Raw genomic sequence first — 22,063 nt, forward strand, 5'->3', positions numbered from 1 at the left:
GTGATAGGGGATTCATTAATTAGGGGAACGGACAGGAGATTCTGTGGACAGGAATGAGATTCCCAGATGGTATTTTGCCTCTCAGCTGCCAGGGTCCAGGATACTGTACTTGGATCAAGTGCTCAGCATTCTTAAGTGGGAAGGTGAACAGCCAGAAGTCATGGTCCCTGTAGGTACCAATGACATGGGTAGGATGAGTGACGAGATTCTGCATAGGGAGTTAGGGGCTTAGTTAAAGGGCAGGTCCTCCAGGGTTGTGATCTCAGGATTGCTACCTGTGCCACGTGCTATTGGGGGCAGAACTAGGAAAATTGTACAGTTTAATATGTGGCTAAGGACTTGGTGTAGGAGGGAAGGAATAAAACGTTTGGATCACTAGGCTCTCTTCCAGGGAAGGTGGGACCTGTACAGAAAGGACAGTTTGCACGTGAACTCTAATATCTAGCTGGAAGGTTCGCTAGTGCTGCAAGGTAGGGGTTTAAACTAGAGTTAAGGAATTGCAAGGGTAAAAAGTCCTGAAAGGGCATGAAGTGATATGGGGAGAACGCAGAAGATTGGGGCTGACAGGAAATTGGATTAGCCATGATGAAATGGTGGATCAGACTCGATGGGCCAAATGGTCTAATACTGCTCCTATATCTTATATACATACATATATACAAGATTGACATGAACTAGATATTTAACTGGATCAGCTGGAAAATACTGCTGAAGGGGCAAACCAGAATCTAGGTATCTTGCATAGGGTGTTTAACTTCCCAGCTCCAGAAATCCATTCCACTGGTAAAAATGCATACAGCACTGTGCAAAAGTCTTAGGTGTATATACACACCAAAGGATGCTGGGAATGGTGAGAGTGCAGCGCCGCGGGAGGGCTGTGGGACGGGTGGCAGAGAAGGAGTGCCAGAGGCAGGGTGGGGGATAATAGACAATAGGTGCGGGAATAGGCCATTCGGCCCTTCAAGCCAGCACCGCCATTCACTGTGATCATGGCTGATCATCCACAATCAGTATCCAGTTCCTGCCTTATCCCCATAACCTTTGATTCCGCTATCCTTAAGAGCTCTATCCATCTCTTTCTTGAAAGCATCCAGAGCCTTGGCCTCCACAGCCTTCTGGGGCAGGGCATTCCATATATCCACCACTCTCTGGGTGAAGGACACACCCAGCCCTGGGACACCAGGCAAGGTCATTTGTTTCCAAACAATTGGTTTTATGATCGTTACAGAATGTCTATCTGCTGATTCCTGCTCCCTCACCTTTCCCTTCCCCTTCTCCCAACTATGATTCCCCTTTCCCTGCTTTTTTCCCCACTCTCAGTCCACAATAAAGACCCATATCAGAATCAGATTTTTCATCACTCATGTATGTCATGAAATTTGTTTTTTGCAGCAGCAGCCGTACAGTGCAATACATAGAATTACGACAGTATTATGCAAAAGTCTTAGGCAGCCTAACTATATGTAGGTGCCTATGACTTTTGCACAGTACTGTATGCCAGATGTATATGGGAATACTAGCCAATTAACTGCATGGATGAAGTTCCGATCTACCAGTCCAAACAACAATATACTCCTTCACAACTACAGCACAACTTTAGTATGGCTACCTGTCAGATTCTCTAGAACGACTGAATATGCATCCTTCAGCATTATCTCATATCTTTGTGGCTCCCATCCAGTTAAAAAAGAGCCTACTTGATGGCTCCAGATCTACCAAAATAAACATTCACGCCTTCCACAATCAGCACCCCTTAGCTGCAGTGTACACTATCTACAAAAAAAAACACAGCAATTACAGTATTCACTCAGGTTAATTCAACAGCATGTCCCAAACTTGGAAGTATGGAGTGTTTTGTACTTAATATTTCAGTGGCATTCGAGTAATATTGTAAATATCTTGTTTGATTAAGCATCCTTATTCATTTCAATAACTTATTAAGGGTTATATGTAAAAATAAGGGAATTGCATTTGTCATGATGTGACCCGTGATACGTTTGCAGCTTGTTTAAAGTATACACAAACTGAGACTCACATCTCTTGAGCTCCTGTCTTTTTCTTCAAATTGGTTTTACATTTTGGAGTTACAAAGCACTTCCAATGGAAGGATTATCATCACTTCTAAAGATCAAGAAATTATCTATTTAGGCCTCCTAATAGATAGTTGGGAAATGTCTCTTTGAAGCCTGCCAGAGACACTTGAAGTTTTGATAATCCTCCAACGTTCGAAGTTCAAAGTGAAACTTATTAACAGAGTACATACGTCACCACATACAACCCCAAGATTCTTTTTCCTGTGACCGTGCTCTGCAAATCTAGAGAACAGTGACTGTAAGCAGGATCATTGAAAGAGCAAGCGCATAGAAGACAATAAACTGTGTAAATGTAATATAAATAAACAGCAATAAATAACGAGAGCATAGATTAACAAGATAAAGAGTCCTTAAAGTGAAGTCATTGGTCGTGGGAACACCAGAAATAGAATGAGTGTAGTTATCCTTTTTTGTTCAAGAGCCTGATGGTGGAGGGGTAGTAAGTGTTCTTGAACCTGGTGGTGTGAGTCCTGAGGCTCCTGTACATTCTACCTGATGGCAGCCGCGAGAAAAGAGCATGGCCTGGGTGGTGAGGACCTTTGATGATGGATGCTGCTTTTCTGCGACAACATTTCGTATGTTGGCCTCGAGAGACAGATAGGTGGGTAACAGTCAGGAGAGGGAAGGGCAAGAGTCAGATACTAGGAAGTACCCCTATGGCTGTCCCCCTTAACAGTAAATACTCCTGTTTGAGTACTGTTGGGGAGGGGGGACAACCTACCTGAGGGAGGCAACAGTGACCGCGCCTCTGGCACAGACTCTGGCCTTGTGACTCAGAAGGGTAGGGAAAGGAAGAGGATGGCAGCAGTGATAGGAGACTCTATAGTTAGGGAGTCAGACAGGGGATTCAGGATAAATGCACAGCTGAGGGATTGGAGCAGGGGGCAGGGATTCAGATTTCTGGATCATTGGGACCTCTTTTGGGGCAGGTGTGACCTATACAAAAAGTACGGGTTGCACTTGAATCCAAGGGGGACCAGTATCCTGGCAGGGAGGTTTGCTAAGGCTATTGGGGAGAGTTTAAGCTAAAATTGCTGGGGTTGGGAACCAAACTGAAGAGACGCAAGAAGGAGCGGTCAGCTCACAAATAGAGAAAGCTTGTAGGCAGTGTGAGAGGCAGGGTAGGCAGGTGATAGAGAAGGGATGCACTCAGACCGATGGTTTGAGATGTGTCTCTTTTAATGCAAGAAGCATCATGAACAAAGCGGATGAGCTTAGAGCGTGGATCAGTACTTGGAGCTACGATGTTGTGGCCATTACAGAGACTTGGATGGCTCAGGGGCAGGAATAGTTACTGAGAGTACGAGGCTTTAGATGTTTCAGAAAGGACAGGGAGGGCGGCAAAAGAGGCGGGGGCATGGCACAGCTGATCAGAGATAGTGTCACGTCTGCAGTAAAGGAGGAAGTCATGGAGGGTTGTCTACTAAGTCTCTGTGGGTGGAAGTTAGAAACAGGACAGGGGTCAATAACTCTACTGGGTGTTTTTTATAGACAATTCAATAGTAACAGGGCCATCGAGGAGCAGATAGGGAGATAGATTCTGGAACGGTGCAGTAATAACAGGGTTGTCGTGATGGGAGATTTTAATTTCCCCAATATTGATTGGTATCTCCCTAGAGCGAGGGGTTTAGATGGGGTGGAGTTTGTTAGGTGTGTTCAGGAAGGTTTCCTGACACAGTATGTTAATAAGCTTACAAAAAGAGATGCTGTACTTGATCTGGTATTGGGAAATGAACCTGGTCAGGTGTCAGATCTTCAGTGGGAGAGCATTTTGGAGATAGTGATCATGATTCTATCCGCTCTACTATATCATTGGAGAGGGATAGGAACAGACATGTCAGGAAAGCGTTTAATTGGAGTAAGGGGAAATATGAAGCTATCAGCCATAATTTGGGAACAGATGTTCACAGGGAAACGTACAGCAAAAGTGTGGCAAATGTTGAGGGGATATTTGCATGGCATTCTGCATAGGTACATTCCAATGAGACTGGGAAAGGATGGTAGGGTACAGGAACCATGGTGTACAAAGGCAGTTGACAATGAAGTCAAGAAGAAAAGCTTACGAAAGGTTCAAAAAACTAGGTAATGATAGAGAAAATTATAAAGCTAGCAGGAAGGAGCTTAAGAATGAAATTAGGAGAGCCAGGAGGGGCCATGAGAAGGCCTTGGTGGCCAGGATTAAGGAAAACTCCAAGGCATTCTACAAGTATGTGAAGAGCAAGACGATAAGACGTGAGAGAACAGGACCAATCAAGTGTGACAGCAGAAAAGTGTGTATGGAACCGGAGTAGGTAGTGGAGATACTTAATGAATACTTTGCTTCAGTATTCACTACGGAAAAGGACCCTGGTGATTGTAGGGATGACTTATAGTGGACTGAAAAGTTTGAGCATATAGACATTAAGAAAGAGGATGTGCAAGAGCTTTTAGAAAGAATCAAGTTGGATAAGTCACTGGGACCGAACATGATATACCCCAGGCTACTGTGGGAGGCAAGAGAGGAGATTGCTAAGCCCATGGCAGTGATCTTTGCATCATCAATGGGGATGGGAGAGGTTCCAGAGGATTGGAGGGTTGCAGATGTTGTTCCCTTATTCAAGAACTGGAGTAGAGATAGTCCATAAAGTTATAGACCAGTGAGTCTTACTTCAGTGGTTGGTAAGTTGATAGAATAGATCTTGAGAGGCAGGGTTTATGAACATTTGGAGAGGCATAATACGATTAGGAATAGTCAGCATGGCTTTGTCAATGGCAGGTCTTGCCGTACGAGCCTGATAGAATTTTTTGAGGATGTGACTAAACACATTGATGAAGGTAGAGCAGTAGATGTAGTGTATATGGAGTTCAGTAAGGCACTTGATAAGGTACCCCATGCAAGGCCTATTGAGAAAGTAAGGAGGCATGGGATCCAAAAGGACCTTGCTTTGTGGATCACAGAAAGGCAAAGAGTGGTTGTAGACGGGTCATATTCTGTATGGAGGTTGGTGACCAGTGGTGTGCCTCAGGAATCTGAGACCCCTTCGCTTTTTGATTTTTATAAATGACCTGGATGAGGAAGTGGAGGAATAGGTTAGTAAATTTGCTGATGACACAAAGGTTGAGGGTGTTGTGGATAGTGTGGAGGGCTGTCAGAGGTTACAGCAGGACATTGATAAGATGTAAAACTGGGCTGAGAAGTGGCAGATGGAGCTCAACCCAGATAAGTGTGAGGTGGTTCATTTTGGTAGGTCAAATATGATGGCAGAATATAGTATTAATGGTAAGACTCTTGGCAGTGTGGAGGATCAGAGGAATATTGGAGTCAGAGTCTATAGGACACTCAAAGCTGCTGCGCAGGTTGACTCTGTGGTTAAGAAGGCATATGGTGCATTGGCCTTTATCAACCATGGGATTGAGTTCAGGAGCTGAGAGGTAATGTTGCAGCTATATAGGACCCTGGTCAGAACCCACTTGAAGTACTGTGCTCAGTTCTGGTTATCTCACTACAGGAAAGATGTGGAAACTATAGAAAGGGTGCAGAGGAGATTAACAAGGATGTTGTCTGAATTGGGGAGCATGCCTTACGAGAATTGGTTGAGTGAACTTGGCTTTTTCTCCTTGGAGCGACGTAGGATGAGAGGTGACTTGATAGAGGTGTATAAGACAATGAGAGGCATTGATCATGTGGATAGTCGGAGGCTTTTTCCCAGGGCTGAAATGGCTAGCGCAAGAGGACACAGTTTTAAGGTGCTTGGAAGTAGGCACAGAGGAGATATCAGGGGTAAACTTTTTCCGCAAAAAGTGGTGAGTGAGTGGAATGGGCTGCCGATAATAGTGGTGGAGGTGGATACGATCGGGTCTTTTAAGCGGCTCTTGGATAGGTACACGGAACTTAGAAAAACCGGTAATTTCTAAAGTAAGTACATGTTTGGCACAGCATTGTGGGCCGAAGGCCCTGTATTGTGCTGTAGGGTTTCTATGTTCTATTTTCTATATAGATATGCTTAATGGTTGGGAGGGCTTTACCCATGATGTACTGAGCCAAATCCACTACCTTTTGTAGGATTTTCTGCTCAAAGGCATTGGTGTTCCCATACCAGGCTGTAATGCAGTCAGTCAATACACTTCCCACCACACATCCACAGAAGTTTGTCAAGTTATCTGATGATGGATGCCATGTAATTTCTCAGAACACCCATGGATCACAGGAGGCAAGCTTTAGATCCCATAAACAACATCTTTTCCCCATGCATGTGTCTCACAAAATACACATTTTGAATGCAGTCATGGTCCAAAATGTATACCATTTTCCGTTAATGTACTCAGTCATCAAACAAACTGAGCACTCGTCACTGAATAGTCTACATTTTCCCTGTAGACCATAGAAGCAAATGCATTCCTGGGAAAGTGAAACTGAAACTTAAAATATTTTAGCAACACACATCAAAGTTGCTGGTGAACGCAGCAGGCCAGGCAGCATCTCTACGAAGAGGTACAGTCGACGTTTCGGGCCGAGACCCTTCGTCATATTTTGTTGCCTGTGAGTTGATATTACAGATTATGAGAGGGTGATTGCAACAAAACTCAAAGATCAACAGCATTTGAAATATAAGAGTCTGACTGAATCAGAATCAGATTTAATACCACCAGCACATGTCGTGAAATTTGTTGACTTTGTGGCAGCTGTACAATGGAATAATAGAGAAAAACTGAATTACTGTAAGTATATATTCACTAACTAGTTAAAATAAATAAGTTGTTCAAAAATAAATATTTTTAAAAAGTAGTGAGGTAGTGTTCATGGGTTCATTGCCCATTCAGAAATCTGATGGCAGAAGGGAAGGAGCTGTTCCTGAATCACTGAGTGTGTGCCTTCAGACTTCTGTACCTCCTTCCTAATGGTAACAATGAGAACAAGGCATGTCCTGGATGATGTGGGTCCTTAATGAAGAATGGCATCTTTCTGAGTCGTCACTCTTTGAAGGTGTCCGGGATACGACAGAAGCTAGTGCCCATGATGGAGCTGACTAAGATTACGACTCTATGCAGCTTATTTGATCTGTGAATGCTCTCCACAGTACATCTGTAAAAATTTGCAAATGTTTTTGGTGACAAACCAAATCCCTCAAACTCCTAATGAAATATAGCCACTGTCATGTCTTCTTTGTGGCTGCATCGATATGTTGAACCCAGGTTAGATCCTCAGAGATACTGACACCCAGGAACTTGAAATTGCTCGCTCTCTCCATTTCTGATCCTTATATGAGGACTAGTGAGTGTTGCCTCGACTTACCCTAGCTGATGACAACAAGCAGTTCTTTGGTCTTACCAACAATGAGTTCAAGGTTGTTGCTACGACACCACTCAACTAGCTGATGTATCTCGCTTCTGTATGCCCTCCTGTCACCATTTGAAATTCTGCCAACAATAGTTCTGTCATCAGCAAATTTATAGTTGGCATTTGAGCTGTGAACCACCCTTCTCCATTTGAACTCCCTGCCCAATCACAGTGTCAAAATACCTTCACTCCCTCTGCAGCAATTTAAGAAAGTGGCTTCCCACCATGTTCCCAATGCCAACAGAGATAACCAATAAATGCTGGTCTTGCCAGTGATGGCCAGACCCCAAAGTTTAATAAAAACAGGCATAGCACCATTCACCAGTACACCATGCCAGCAGCTGGAATTATCTCTACAGGATCCTCCAGGACAACTCAAACACATCCAGCAACACCTCCCAAACATGTGATGTTCTCCAACACCTTGGAAAGTTTAGTGGGAATACAAAATAATCCAAGTTAACACCATCTCAACCTAAACGTTGATCATTGTCCCAGGTCAGCATCCTAGAAATCCTACTTAACAGGACTGCAGTGGCACTTACATTCACAGGCTCTAATAATTCTCAAATGTTTGATGCTGTCTATAATATAAACTGCAAATACATGATAAATACCCACATTGGAGTGGATAAAGAGCTTCAAAATCAGATTTATTATCACTGAAACACATGAAATTTGTTGTTTTGCAAGCACAAATTACAAAACTAAATAGTGCAAAGAAAAATCATTATCAAGGTAGTGTTTTCATGGACAGTCCAGAAATCTGACAGTAGGGAAGAAGCTGTTTTTAAATCATTGAGTGTGGGTCTTCAGGCTCCTGTACCTCATCCCTGATGGCATGTCCCAGTGAGTGATAGATACTGCATTATAGAGCGAGTAACATCTAAAGCTGTACTGATGTTCCATCCAGCTAGGAACACATAATCAAACTAAGTTTCTTAACAATGAGAATCAGAATTTGCATTGCAATTCTCAATGACATTCATGGCCAAGTGTTCATTGTAGTAAAATTTTTGAACCAATTCCAGGTACGTATAGTACGTTGCTCTTCTGGAAACTCCATGTTGCTGGGAAACATATGGCTTCAGATTATAACAGGTTGCTTCAGAGAGCACGTGCATTAGCTGGCTACAAGCCAAGATGAGATTTCTACCTCAGGCACGCACTTATTCCTTTGACCCAAGTAACACCTGGGCAAAATGGACCTCTGTCTGTCTGTATCTTATTGTACGGCGGTTGGCATCCAGCTTAATGGTGCATTACCGCCACAAAATGGACTTCACTCGCCATTAACCAACTCGGCTATGAGGAGATTGGAGGCATGTGAATCTCCTGTACACGGATCACTCCACAATCACCGCGTGAAATAGTCACGAGTATGTTGTCATCAGCATGATGAAGGGCGAATGAATAATATTTTCAATAAATGTTGCATTTTAAAATTCTTAACAAAGCATACATATCTATGCAGTTGGGTCATTACAAGCGATAAATTAAAACTTTTTTCTGCATACTTACGTTTATTTGTAACTATAACGATCAATAATTAACTAGTCGTTAAATAATAAATTGCCAGGCAAGAGTTCAATAGAAACTGAGTCATTAGCAGCGAATAAGATGAGAAGACTTGACATACTATTATCTAGCGGTCTGCTTTTATCCAATCATATCGATCAGAGCTAATTGTGTAAATAGCTACGTTGAGAGCGGATGTGGAGGCGGGGTTAGTTTTCAATCTAATTTTAAAACTGTTTGGCTGTGTACTTGTTCTACAACATACCCTTTACAGTAGACTACCATGGTACCAAAGAGCAATTCCTTTGGCGTTGTTATATGGCTCCTCGTCAGCAGTAGTAAGTTTTTAAATGTTAACATTGAGCTGGGGGGTGTTGGAACGACTGTATTGCTAACTTCCGCGTTTGGCAATAAAGATAAAGCGGCCGCAGGTGTGTGCGCGGCAGAGTCCAGCCATGTAAACTCCAGTTTAAACAGTTCCGGGTGGTGTATTTAATATACAAGGAGTTCTCCCCAATGCTAGACCATTATGAATTCGCCTAAATTTGAAGAAATTATTTCCACGCGCTATTTCGGTGTGGTCAAAGTTCGAAGTAGTGAAGTTTCGGCGTCTGTCGTGTATGGGGCTAGCTCTTTCGGAGCTCCCTTCTGAAAGAATTAGATTAACCTAAGAATGTTAACATGAGTTTTTTCTTTACATCCAAAACATAACTTTTGTGCCAAAAGAGCCAATTTTATCTCTTCCAGCAATGACCACGTGAAGAGATTTTGGCGTGATAAGGTTCCTCCTTAGTGACTTGACTTTCGATTTCCATTTCAGTTATGCTTTCACGAAATCCTGGGGTGGGTACGTCGACGTTTCCTAATTAGACAAATTAAATGCTGCCGCTGAAATCCCCGTCGGATTTTGGTGGTGTATTGTACTTGTTATTTAATAGTCGCTCCTAGTCTGTTAATCTTTAACGCAGCAGGCCAGGCAGCATCAGTAGGAAGAGGTACTGTCGAGATCCTTTGTCAGGACTAACTGAAGAAAGAGCTAGTAAGAGATTTGAAAGTGGGAGGGGGAGATCCAAAATGATAGGAGAAGACAGGAGGGGGAGGGATGGAGCCAAGAGCTGGACAGGTGATTGGCAAAAGGGATATGAGAGGATCATGGGACAGGAGGTCCGGGAAGAAAGACAAGGGTGGGGGGAACAGAGGATGGGGAAGGGGTATAGTCAGAGGGAGAGAAAGGAGAGAGAGAAAGAATGTGTGTATAAGTTTGAGAAGTCAATGTTCATGCCATCAGGCTACCCAGAGGGAATATAAGGTGTTGTTCCTCCAACCTGAGTGTGGCTTTATCTTTACTGACCATTAACTTCCGCTAATGCCCCACCTCCCCCTCGTACCCCATCCGTTATTTACTTATATACACAACTTTTTCTTTCTCTCTCTCTCGCTCTCTCTCTCTCCTTTTTCTCCCTCTGTCCCTTTGACTACTACCCCTTGCCCATCCTCTGGGTTCCCCCCTCCCTTGTCTTTCTCCCTGGGCCTCTTGTCCCATGATCCTCTCATATCCCTTTTGCCAATCACCTGGCCAGCTCTCGGCTCCATCCCTCCCTCTCCTGTCTTCTCCTATCATTTTGGATCTCCCCCTCACACTTTCAAATCTCTTACTAGCTCTTCCTTCAGTTAGTCCTGACAAAGGGTCTCGGCCTGAAACGTCGACTGTACCTCTTTCTAGAGATGCTGCCTGGCCTGCTGCGTTCACCAGCAACTTTGATGTGTGTTGTTTGAATTTCCAGCATCTGCAGAATTCGTCATGTTTGAATCTTTAACTCCGTCTTTTTTTTTAGAAAATCCCACCCTCGACCAAGGTTCAAAATAAATTTCATTTTCATTTTTAAATCTTTTTATTAATATAATCTTCTACAGCTATAAAATAGAGATTCAACAAATTAGTGTGTGTGTATATATTTAATAAAGCTGAAGAAAAAGAGCCCTATACTAATGAAAAAAAAATTTTTATAAAAGAAAAAAAAAGGAAAAAAGAGAATGCCAGCTAACTTAAAAAAAAACCCCGCTAACTATAAAACAAAAAAAAAGGGAAAAAAACCATTAGGAACCAACTCCCTGAGTGATACATCTTACAATTTTATATAGAAAACAGCAACTACTAAATCACATTTATATAACATAAAATTGGAAGGAAACCATGTAAATTGATTCAAATTAAATGATAATATTTAGCAAAAGAGCCCCACCTTCTCTCAAAATCAAATCGGGGATCAAAAGTTCTACTTCTAATTTTTTCTGAACTAAGACATAACATTACTTGGGAAAGCCATTGAGTTAGTGTAGGAACAGAAGTATCTTTCCACTTCAATAAAAAAGCTCTTCCCACCAACAATGTAACGAATGCAATTACGTGTTGATTTGAAAATGAAATACCCTGAATATGATGTGGAACTATTCCAAATAAAACAGTCAATGTATTAATTTTCAAAGCTTTAGAAATTGTGGAAAATAAAGATTTCCAGAAAGATTTCAACAAGGGACATGACTAGAGCATATGTGACAAAGTAGCTACTTCATTTTTGCACCTATCGCAGTAATTATCTATGTTAGGAAATATTTTGGATAGTCTCTCCTTTGTTAAATAATAGCGGTGAACAATTTTAAACTGAATTAAACAATGATTGGCACATATCGAAGAAGAATTAAACATTTTCAAAACTGGTGACCAGTCTTCATTAACAAAAGTCATATTAAGTTCTCGCTCCCAGTCTTGTTTAATCTTTAGTGAGAGGTTATCTTTTTGTAATAAAAATAAAGTAGAAAGAAAGTAAATTTATTAAAGTGCATACATGTCACCATATACAGCACTGGGAGGCATTTTCTTATGGGCATTTATAGCAAATACAATAGAACCAATGAAACCTTTCAGGTTACCCTTGGCCCAATAGTTGTCCAACTTACAGAAATATCAGGATAATGTTAGTTTCCAGCTGGTTTTGCTTTGCTTAAAAGAAACTTGGAGACATGAAATAAAAACATATATTGGAAATCCTGAATAAGACAGGAAATGCTGGAAGAATTCACCGGAGTGGGCAGCATCTGTCAGGATGGAATTCGACCTATTGCGGAGTTTGAGTTAAAATGTTGGCTGTTCCTGTCCTCCCACCCTCCAGCATGTACAGCATCTTGGGTCTCCTAATGCTGAAGCGATGGTGGTTAGGCAATATTGATGCATTGAAACAATATATACGGTGCCTTGAAAAAGTATTCAGCTACTTTGCTCACATAAATGAGTATTACAACCATGGATTTTGATCAATTTATGAATTTTTATTTGTGAACACATGCTCATTTTTCTAAAGCCCCCAAAACAGGCAAGATTATAAAGCATGAAAAACTAAAAATTCAAAAATAAATGTCAGCAGTTCAAAACTATTAATTCCCCTTTGCTATGTACTTAGTTGAACCACCTCTCAGCCATTAGACCCTGTAGTCTTTTGGATAAGCCAGTATTAGCTTTTCATAATGCGGTGGAGCAAGATTTGCCCATTCCTCATGCAAGATTGCTCAAGCTATGCCAGGTTAGTTGGGGAATGGTGGTGATCAACAAGCTTGACGTCTTGTCAGATGTTCAATCAGGTTAAGGTCAGGATGCTGGGACACTGAAGGACATCAATTTCCTTAATTTGAAGCACCTCTGTGGTTGCTCTGGCAGTGTGCTTGGGGTTGTTGTCCTGCTGAAAGATGAACTTTCTTCCCACTTTGTTTTCTGGCAGAGGCTGACAGTTTTTTTTAAATCCAGGATCTCTCTGTATTTAGCAGTATTCATCTTCTCCTCAATGCTGGCAGTGGTGGAGGCGGACACGATAGGGTCCTTTAAGAGACTCCTGGATAGGTACATGGAGCTTAGAAAAATAGAGGGCTATGGGTAAGCCTAGGTAGTTCTAAGGTAAGGACGTGTTCAGCACAGCTTTGTGGGCCGAAGGGCCTGTATTGTGCTGTAGGTTTTCTGTGTTTCTAATCCTGACCATATTTTCAGTCCCTGCTGCTGAAAAGCATCCCCATCTCTCCTCCATACTTTACAGTAGGGATGGTGTTACCAGCCTGGTGCACTGTATTAGATTTACACCACATGTACTGCTTAGTGTTAAAGCCACAAAGTTCCACTTTAGTCTCATCTGACCACAAGACCTTTTTCCACATCTTTACAGTTTTTCTGAGTGATGCTTTGCAAAGTCTTTATGGACAAGGGTATGTTTTTTTTTGTATTTACCATGGTTCTTCTTTTCCACTCTTCCATAAATGCCCTTTTTGTGCAAGGCCTTGGAGACTGCAAAGCCATGAACTCCAGCTGCAGCCACTACCTTCTGCAGCTCACTTGTTGACTGCTGTCATCACGGTAGCCTCTGTGACAAGTGCTATTTTCCTTCGGCAACTAAGTTTAGAAAGGCAGCCTGACCTAGACAGTATGGTGGTGTTTTCATATTTTTTTCCATTTTGTCAGGGTGGACTGCAGTGAGCCCTGAGGTGTGTTCAGTGCCTTTGTGGTGGCCTAGTACCCGTCCCTAAATATGTGGTCTTCTATTATCATGTTCCTGACTTGTCTTCATTTTGGTTAGTGTTGAAAATCTACCATACCTCTGGACCATATAAAGAGGTATTTATTATGAATTCATTGAGAAGAGGTGATCCTCCAATTTTCTACGTCAACAAATAGGGTAACATGGCTCTTGAGAAGTTAGCATAGTTATGCCAAGTGGATGAATACTTTCTCGGACTCACAATTTTGGTTTATAATTTTCAGTACATTGTTGTCAGGTTTTGGAGTTTTTCTTTTGATTTGACATGTACAGTGTTTTGTAGGTTTGATCAGAATCCTAATTCAATATTTGTATTTAGAAAAACAGTAAAATGTGAAAATAGTTGTGCGGGCTAAATACTTTTTCAAGGCACTGTGATGGAAAGTCAGTAACATGGAACCTTTATCTGTTCCTCACAGCTGCTGCCTAATTTGTTGCTTCTGTTTTGGTCTTAATTTAGTGACGCACTGAATACTTTAAATTTATCTCTCAAAGCTGTCCTTGCAGGCCCTTGGGTATATGTATTTCACTGAACAATCGCTGAATTTTTTATACTGTGTTTTATTGTAGAATGTTTCCTCACTTTCTATTTGGAATAGCCAACTGACACAATGTGTCCATTTTCACTGCATCCATAAAAGTAAATCCAGATTGTAATCTTTCAGTCCTTGTGCCTTTTTCTGCCTAAAATATAAAGTAGATCTTGCATGATTCAAATTATACCTGAAGGCAATAGCGTCTGTAATCAATCAGATTAATAATCGTTCAGTGCTGTTGTAATATACAAGACTTTGGGCTTGTCTGAGTCATAGTAATATTTGAAATTACCCTTGTTTCTCTAAGTCATTTACTCAATCTTCGGCCTTAGCTGTGAAGAGTAGATTTGCTCTTCGGATTCTGTCATTTATTAATTTCTGTTGAATAAAGTTAGAGCAGCAAGCGTTTTGTTTCCATTGACTGAAATGCTTTTGGTGCTCTTTGCTTGATTTCAGCAATTATTCAAAATGCTGTTGAAAATGAAAGGATAGGTTTTTCTCTGTGGAAAATCAAGTTTTTTTTCATTCACAGGTCTCACCTGCCAGACTTAATATTTTAGTGGGATCAAACTGGCAGATTTTCCAAACTATTGGCTGTTGCTCCTATTAATACCCCAACATACAATTTTTAGTTCCTATATTATGAGGCACAGTAGTGTAACATTCTTTGTTGAGCAAGATGAGTTTAAAGTAGGGGTTCCCAACCTTGTTATGCCCTAGATCCTTACCATTAACCAAGGTCTCTGTAGCCCCCAGGTTGGGGAAAACCTGATTTAAAGGGTTTAATGTCCATTCGGATTTCCAAAATAAGTGGATTATTGGGGTTTTAATTACCCAGTCCAAATATTTTGCCTGTAAAACATCTGGACTTGGACCTCTTTCACGACTAGGAAAAATCTCTGCGGGCCGCTGGTGTTTGTGGCTAAGACACCAACCAAGCCTGATGTTATATTTCAATGTATCTTTAACATCATAGGTACTAGTGATGCTCTGGTGATTTCAATACTTTCTCATTTACTAGTGTTCATGTTACCAGACATCCCACCCTGCAAAAACTCATTTCAGGGAGGTAACACCATCAATTTGCGGGAGACTCCCGGAACTTCCAGGAGAGATAGGATGTCTGCAATAGAGTAGCTCCTTAGCAGCTAGCCAGCTAGTTTAAATAACGTTAGCAATGCTGATGAATGAATGACACCTGTTAAACTCACCTCAACATGTCTTTTACAGTCTTAACCCACCATGGGCAATAGAAAAGTCACTGTTGCAAACAGCACAGCGAGCAACACTATCATTATTTTTGACCCCTATTAGGCAGGGGTACACTTTAGTGTAGTCTGGGGTGATGTACGTTTTATATTTTCTTTTTTTGGAACACTCTCCCATGGCACGCTCTTGCTTGCGTTCTCTCTCGTGCTCTCTCTTGCTTTCTCTCGCTCTCAAAAAATCGATTTTCGTGATATTGTATATAATTTGCAGGCATCAGGGAGCCACTATTTATATACGGGAGACTCCCGGAACTTCCAGGAGAGGTGGGATGTCTGTGTTACAAGTTTTTGTGGCAATGAAAATGCTGCAGTCAAAGCTCGCAGTAAATTTATTATCATATATCAGCATGTACAACCGTGCAATTTGTTTCCCTGTAGGCTTACCTAGTAAATCCAAGAACCATAATAGAATCAATGAAAGACTGCACCCAACAGGACAAGTGTCCAATGTGAAAAAGACAAACTGTGTAAATACAAAAGGAAAAAATAAGTAACAATAAATAAGCAATAAACATTGAACATGAGTTGAAGAATCCTTGAAAGTGAGACTATAAATTGTGGGAAGAGTTCAGTGGAGTGAGTGAAGTTATTCGCACTGGTTCAAGAGCTAATAACGGTTCCTGAACCTGGAGGTGGGCATCTTGTGGCTCTTGTACCAGCTTCCTGGTGACAGCAGTCCTGGTGGTCCTTGATGGAGGCTTCTTTCCCCTGGCATGTGCTCTATGGGGTGCGGTTTACCCATGATGGATTGGGTCGTATCCACTACCTTTGAATTGTTCTGAATTTCCTACAAATTTGCAGGGAAATGCACAAAATTGACTTGCAGAAATTTTCTTTATTGCTGTCATGGGTTGTACCTGCAAATGTATGATATATTCCTCTTCAAAATTAGTTGTCATGGTAATGCTCTGAGAAGTGGGGCAGGACGAAGTGTTGTATTCAAAATCAAAATGGCTAATTTGTTTCAGTTCAATGTAGTACCAGATATTGCTTAATTTAAAAATAACTAATTCCAGAGAATTTGTCCAGCTTAGGCCAGTGTAATTGTTTGAAAAGTTAGTGTCCTAGCTGACACTTGCCCTTCATAATATACTAAGTTTGTGGTTAGCTGTCTGCATTGCTGCAAAGGCAGCGAGTGCTGCTAAAGCGTGAAGTGCTTTGTCTTCATGGGAAAAGTGTTATCAGTGGTAAGTAAAGATCTTTGTCCTCCCCTCCACTGTATTATGGAGGACTTTTGAAATGAGGCACCTTAAATGTATATTTCTTGATGAGATTTATCTTGAACAGTAAATAGTGAATAAATAACCAACATTTCTGTTTGCAGTTACTTTTTACAAGAGCACCCTTGTTTTGGCCAAAGGGGAAATAAAGAAAGATGCAACTGGAGCCCAAGCCCCAATTGCGAAGGATGTGCTTCACTCAACAGGAAATACAACTATTGATAAAAGTAACCAGTTTATCAGAAAAACCACTAACGGCAATAACCAAATAGCTGTGCAGCAGAATGGGAATCGGGTTGTCAACAGTAACCAGTCTAATAAAACTACAGCTGGTGCAGCCGGCGAGGGGGGTCAGCCTTCCGGACTTGCGGCAGGTAACAGTACTCAGCCTTCCGGACCTGCGGCCGGCGAGGGGGATCGATCTTCCGGACCTGCGGCCAGTAACAGTACTCAGCCTTCCAGACCTGCGGCCGGTGAGGGGGATCAGCCTTCCGGAACTGCAGCCAGTAACAGTACTCAGCCTTCCGGACTTGCGGCCGGTGAGGGGGATCAGCCTTCCGGAACTGCAGCCGGTAACAGTACTCAGCCTTCCGGACTTGCGGCCGGTGAGGGGGATCAGCCTTCCGGAACTGCAGCCGGTAACAGTACTCAGCCTTCCGGACTTGCGGCCGGTGAGGGGGATCAGCCTTCCGGAACTGCAGCCGGTAATAGTACTCAGCCTTCCGGACTTGCAGCCGGCGAGGGGGGTCAGCCTTCCAGACCTGCGGCCGATAACAATATTGTCCACAATGCCACACAGCAAAGTGGATCCAAGGTTGTCAGCATATCTGATGTGCTCCCGCAGACTTCCCAATCTACCACTATAAACAAAGCTTATAAAAAGCCAGTTGCCACTGATGAAGTAGTTGCCCAAACTACTGCCCTTGATATTCATACTACAACTGAAGTGTCCTTCAAATCAGATATCAACATCGCTGCAAAACCTGCTGTTGAAGATGGTCATTTTATGATGTATCTGATACTGGGATTATTGCTTCTATCAGTGGTATATATTGCATACCACAACAAAAATAAGGTAAGCTTATTAATTTTCTTGGTATAATGTTTGTTTATTATGTGCTGTGCTGTATAACATAGGTGATCATGGTCTTTCCATGATCATGATTGGTCTTGGCAATTCTTTTCTACAGAATTGTTTTGCCATTGCCACCTTCTGGACAGTGTCTTAACAAGATGGGTGACCCCAGCCATTATCAATACTCTCCGGAGATTGTCTGCCTGGTTTCAGTGGTCGCATAACCAGGACTTGTGATAAGCACCAGCTGCTCATATGACCATCCACCACCTGCTCCCATGGCTTCATGTGTCCCTGATCAGTTTTGGTGAGGGGGGGGAGGAGGCAGGGGGGGCTACACCGTGCCTGTGGGTAGCCTGCAGCCTAACAGAGGAGTGCCTTGCACCATCTTTGGTAGAGATGCATTTCCAACCTGCCAACTGTGGTTTAATATGGCAGTTCTAAAGCAGGGGTCCATGGATCCCCTAATGGTATTGCTCCATAGCCTAAAAAGGTTAGGAATACCTCTTCTAAAGGGTGTGCGGTTACAGAAAATCTTGGATTTAGGTGTACGGGGTCTTTCTTTTGTTACATTTAAAATGGCGATTTTGTTATGTTAATCTGGGGAATGCGGCTTTGTTGTGTTTTAACGCTGCAGAGAGTTTGCGCTAACAGTTTGTTTTACTTTAAAATGATGATAAAAAGGTTCTATTAGCCAATGGGTGGTTATGTATCGTTTTGTTTTCGGATGCCATGCTGTATGATATGACTGTGGACTGGGTTTTGGGGGGAGTCGGAGGAGAGACGAGGAGGATGGCGGACGTGCGGAGAGGTTCCGATCGATCACTCAGGGTGGTCCCGAGCCGTGAGTCGATGGAATTCGGGTGGTCGTCTGACATCGAATTGAGCTCCAACGGTAGCGCGCGAAGAACTTGGACTTTGATAAGTGTTGGCACCTTTTTTTTTCCCATTACTTTCCTCTCTGTATCAAATGCATATTAATGTCATAGAATTAGTAATATTTATAAAGTGTATGTGTTAAAATTTACTGGGTGTGCTGGCTGATGATTGATGTTTGTGATTGATTCGGGCGGCGACTGACCCTGAGGGGAGTGTTGAAGCAGGTGCTGGGCGGGATTTCCCCTAGACATACACGAGCCAATATAACGGAACGTTACATAGGTCCACATAATATTTGAGTATGATGAGGCATACTGTGGAGCAGAGGGGTATCTGAGGTGACCCATGGCATTGGGTTTGGTCTCCCTTGTGTCAAGGAATTCCACAAGTTCACCATTTTGAAGATCTGAGGGGCTAGGGCTAGTCCTGAAGGGCGTTGGCCCAAAATGTCAACTGTTTACTCTCTTCCATAAATGCTGCCTGACCTGCTGAGCTCCTCCAGCATTTTTTGTGTGTGTGTGTTGCTTTGGAATTCCAGCATCTGCAGATTTTATCATTTTTTATTTCAGATCTAAGCCTTGTTAGACAAATCTACTTTATAGCCAGAGTGAAGTTGAAACCTTCATATAATTGCTTTGTTTCATTTCAGATTATCTCCCTGTGTCAGAAAGGTGGTCCCAAAAGAACTAGGCGGCCAAAGACTTCTGATTATCAACGGCTTGATCAGAACTTGAGTGAAGTCATCACGAGTCTCAAAAAGAAATCCAACTTCAAGATGAGCTGAAATTTTCTGATATAAGCTCTGACATCTAGCAGAAAATTCTTCTTTCAATGGAAGTTTTCCTAGTTGTGTTATTATATGTAGGTCCTTTGATTTACTGTGTTTTTTCTTTTGTATATGCGCCTCTTGCTGAGAAGGTTTGTCTAGTATCAGGGGATTCATGCTCCTTCTTTACATGAAGTAATGTTTTAAAAAAAAAAGGAAATGTGGAAATAAAAAGCCAAACAATGAATTGGATGTTTGAAATTTTATTTTTTAAAATATAAATGTATGTTTGCACTAAGATTGCTTTACACCAGTATGCAGTAAGTCATGGTATAGTTTTGTTTTGCTAGTTGGATGACTCGCCTTAATAATGGTACTTGAGATTTGTTCATCAGCATGAATCTTGTCTAGTAACTTGTGCCAGCCAACATTTAGGTAAGGGAGTCTCCAACCTTTCTTATGCCATTAACTGAGGGGTCTGCACCCCAGATTGGGAAGCTCTGATCTAGATCTTGAATCTATGGTACTTCAGTTTGTGAAGGAAATGACAATAGTTGGGGGAGTGAATATTTGGTAATATTAAGTTACTTAACCAGATGCCTGGCTGATTAACTTGCATGCCTCTTAACTGAATCTACTTTTAAAAAGTAGAATCACACCATTTCTACTGCTTGATGATACTTGAAGAGAGAATTTTTAAGCAGCTTTTGCATTAATTTTATGGACTTAAGTGAGCTGATCAAGATTTGCTCAAAGATGCACCTTGATTTAAATGGTGCCCAATGGTCCCTGCAAATTGTCTATCATTTAAAAAAAACAATTTTGTTTGATCTCAGAACTCTTCCTGAGCAGAATTAGTTTGGTTTGGGATTTCTTTCTTCCCACCTTTCTCTCTCCCCGCCCCCCCCCCCCGCCACCCCCACCACTTTTATTTTATGATGTGGCATTTTGTTTGAGTTAAGACAACCAATGGTGTAGTGGCATCCACACTAGACTGAGGCGAGTGATCGCAGGTTCAAATCCGGCTGGCTCCTTGAACACTTTCCATCTGTGCTGGGTTGAGTGTCAAGCTAGCTACTCAGCCTCATTTTAAAAATAAAAACAGACAAATGCTAAAGAAACAGCAAGGTTGCCACCCCAATGCACCATGAGGTGCAGAGGGGAACAACAAACAGATCTTGAGTTGAGACTATTTGATGATTATAATTAAACTAGATGGCTGAAATGGCGATATTGTTCATATTAGGTGATGGAATTGTCTTTGCGTGAATGGACCTGAAAGTATTGTGGAATTTGTACTGAATTTTCATGCCTTGAAATTAGTGGGTTTTTTTTGAGGCAATTAGCTTTATTTTCAAACTAAGGATGAATATAATAGGCATAATTAAATTACTTTGGAATCTCATGTAATCAGTTCTAATTTTTTTTTAATTAAGCTGTTGCAATGTGCCAAAATGTAAATTGAATATTGTCCTACTTTGCTATGAAAGTTTCATGGACCACTGTGCAGCCCCATTGCATCTGAATGTATGACATCTCAATAAATTTTCAACTGTCATTTATTGATGGGGGTGCTTTTTATAATCTTTAACATTGCAGCGTTTATAAAATAAGAGTACACGATTAGTACTTGTCCTAGTATGCAAGGGATCTACCAGAGAGATCCAACCCCTACTCCAAAGTTCCATAAAGAAGGAAGGGCATGACAGAAGACGTTATGGTCATCTACTGCACCAAGGAAGACCTCAGTTTGTGACGCTTGTTCATACCAATGGACTTAACTGCCAAGGTCAAGAGTGGAACTGGCCTGTGCCATGGCTTTTCCACTTTTTAAAAAAAAAACACAACACAAACTCCCTCCTGTCATCATTGGACACAATGGATAACTACTGTTTGATTGGAGCAAAATCAAAGTTGTGGCCGTTGTGAAATCTAAAATAAAGGCAAAGAGCTGAGGGTGGGGGGGTGGGGTGGAATTGTGGTTGGCAACATCTATGGAAAGGAATGGAGATAAAATGTTTGGGTCTAAAATCCATTTGTCAAAACTTCTGTCAAAGGGGATTTAAAATGAAACGGTAACTGTTCCTTGCACAGACACTGTCTGGCTAAACTAATCCCAGCTTTTTCTGTTCTACAGAATTGCAGTCCCTGACAAAGCAGGACTTGTGCTGAGAGCAATGCAGAGTTTAAGGTTAAGATTACTTTGATTTTGGATCAGACACTGTTCAGAAAGACAAGTAAAATGCTAATCATCTAGTATGGGCATCCAATGAATTGTTAATAATGTAGAATGAGATGGGAGATAGAAATAAGCAGATCAGGTAGCATAGGTCTTTCCAGTACAGAATGGTCATATCCAAGTTTATAGCATAGTCATGTCCAGCTGTGCGACAGTAAAAGAGCTTGTTTTACCTTTGGCTAACTCTGGACCTTTCCTTCAGCTGTCTGCCTTGGCTTTTCCACGATCCTAGCAACTGACAATTTGCCACTTAGAACGGCAGTTAAACCAGAATAAAATGTTACTGCAGCCTGCTGGAACTGACTTTGTATGCTAGGATAGGCGTGTACCTATCTCGCTGGGTATGAGGCTGCCTGTCAAAGTGATGTAGGGGGTGAGGCTGCTGTCACATGCAAACAGCTACTTGGAGCCACAGGTGAGAGCTGAGTGTCTGGTGGGGATCAAAGGTGAGTGAGCTGCCTCGGAACGGACATGACAAGCCCCTTCACCGGAGGACACCCCGGACACTCCATACACATGGATGCAGAACATATTGCAAAACAAATTGCCTGAGCTGCCATAGCTTGCATGTTCAA

The 22,063-nt window shown here is 42.0% G+C and overlaps 1 protein-coding gene across 1 annotated transcript; it reads left to right on the plus strand.

The window, feature by feature from the left end:
- The first annotated feature begins 9,121 nt into the window (after positions 1 to 9,121).
- LOC140185821 (uncharacterized) lies at positions 9,122 to 20,807 on the plus strand. The gene is made up of 3 exons (XM_072239571.1): positions 9,122 to 9,266; positions 16,634 to 17,604; positions 19,133 to 20,807. The coding sequence occupies exons 1-3, from the start codon at positions 9,212 to 9,214 to the stop codon at positions 19,265 to 19,267; spliced, it is 1,161 nt and encodes a 386-aa protein (XP_072095672.1). The 5' UTR covers positions 9,122 to 9,211; the 3' UTR covers positions 19,268 to 20,807.
- Positions 20,808 to 22,063: the final 1,256 nt, after the last annotated feature.

This window comes from Mobula birostris, chromosome 21 (genome assembly GCF_030028105.1).
Source record: "Mobula birostris isolate sMobBir1 chromosome 21, sMobBir1.hap1, whole genome shotgun sequence".
NCBI classification, from domain to species: Eukaryota; Metazoa; Chordata; class Chondrichthyes; order Myliobatiformes; family Myliobatidae; genus Mobula; species Mobula birostris.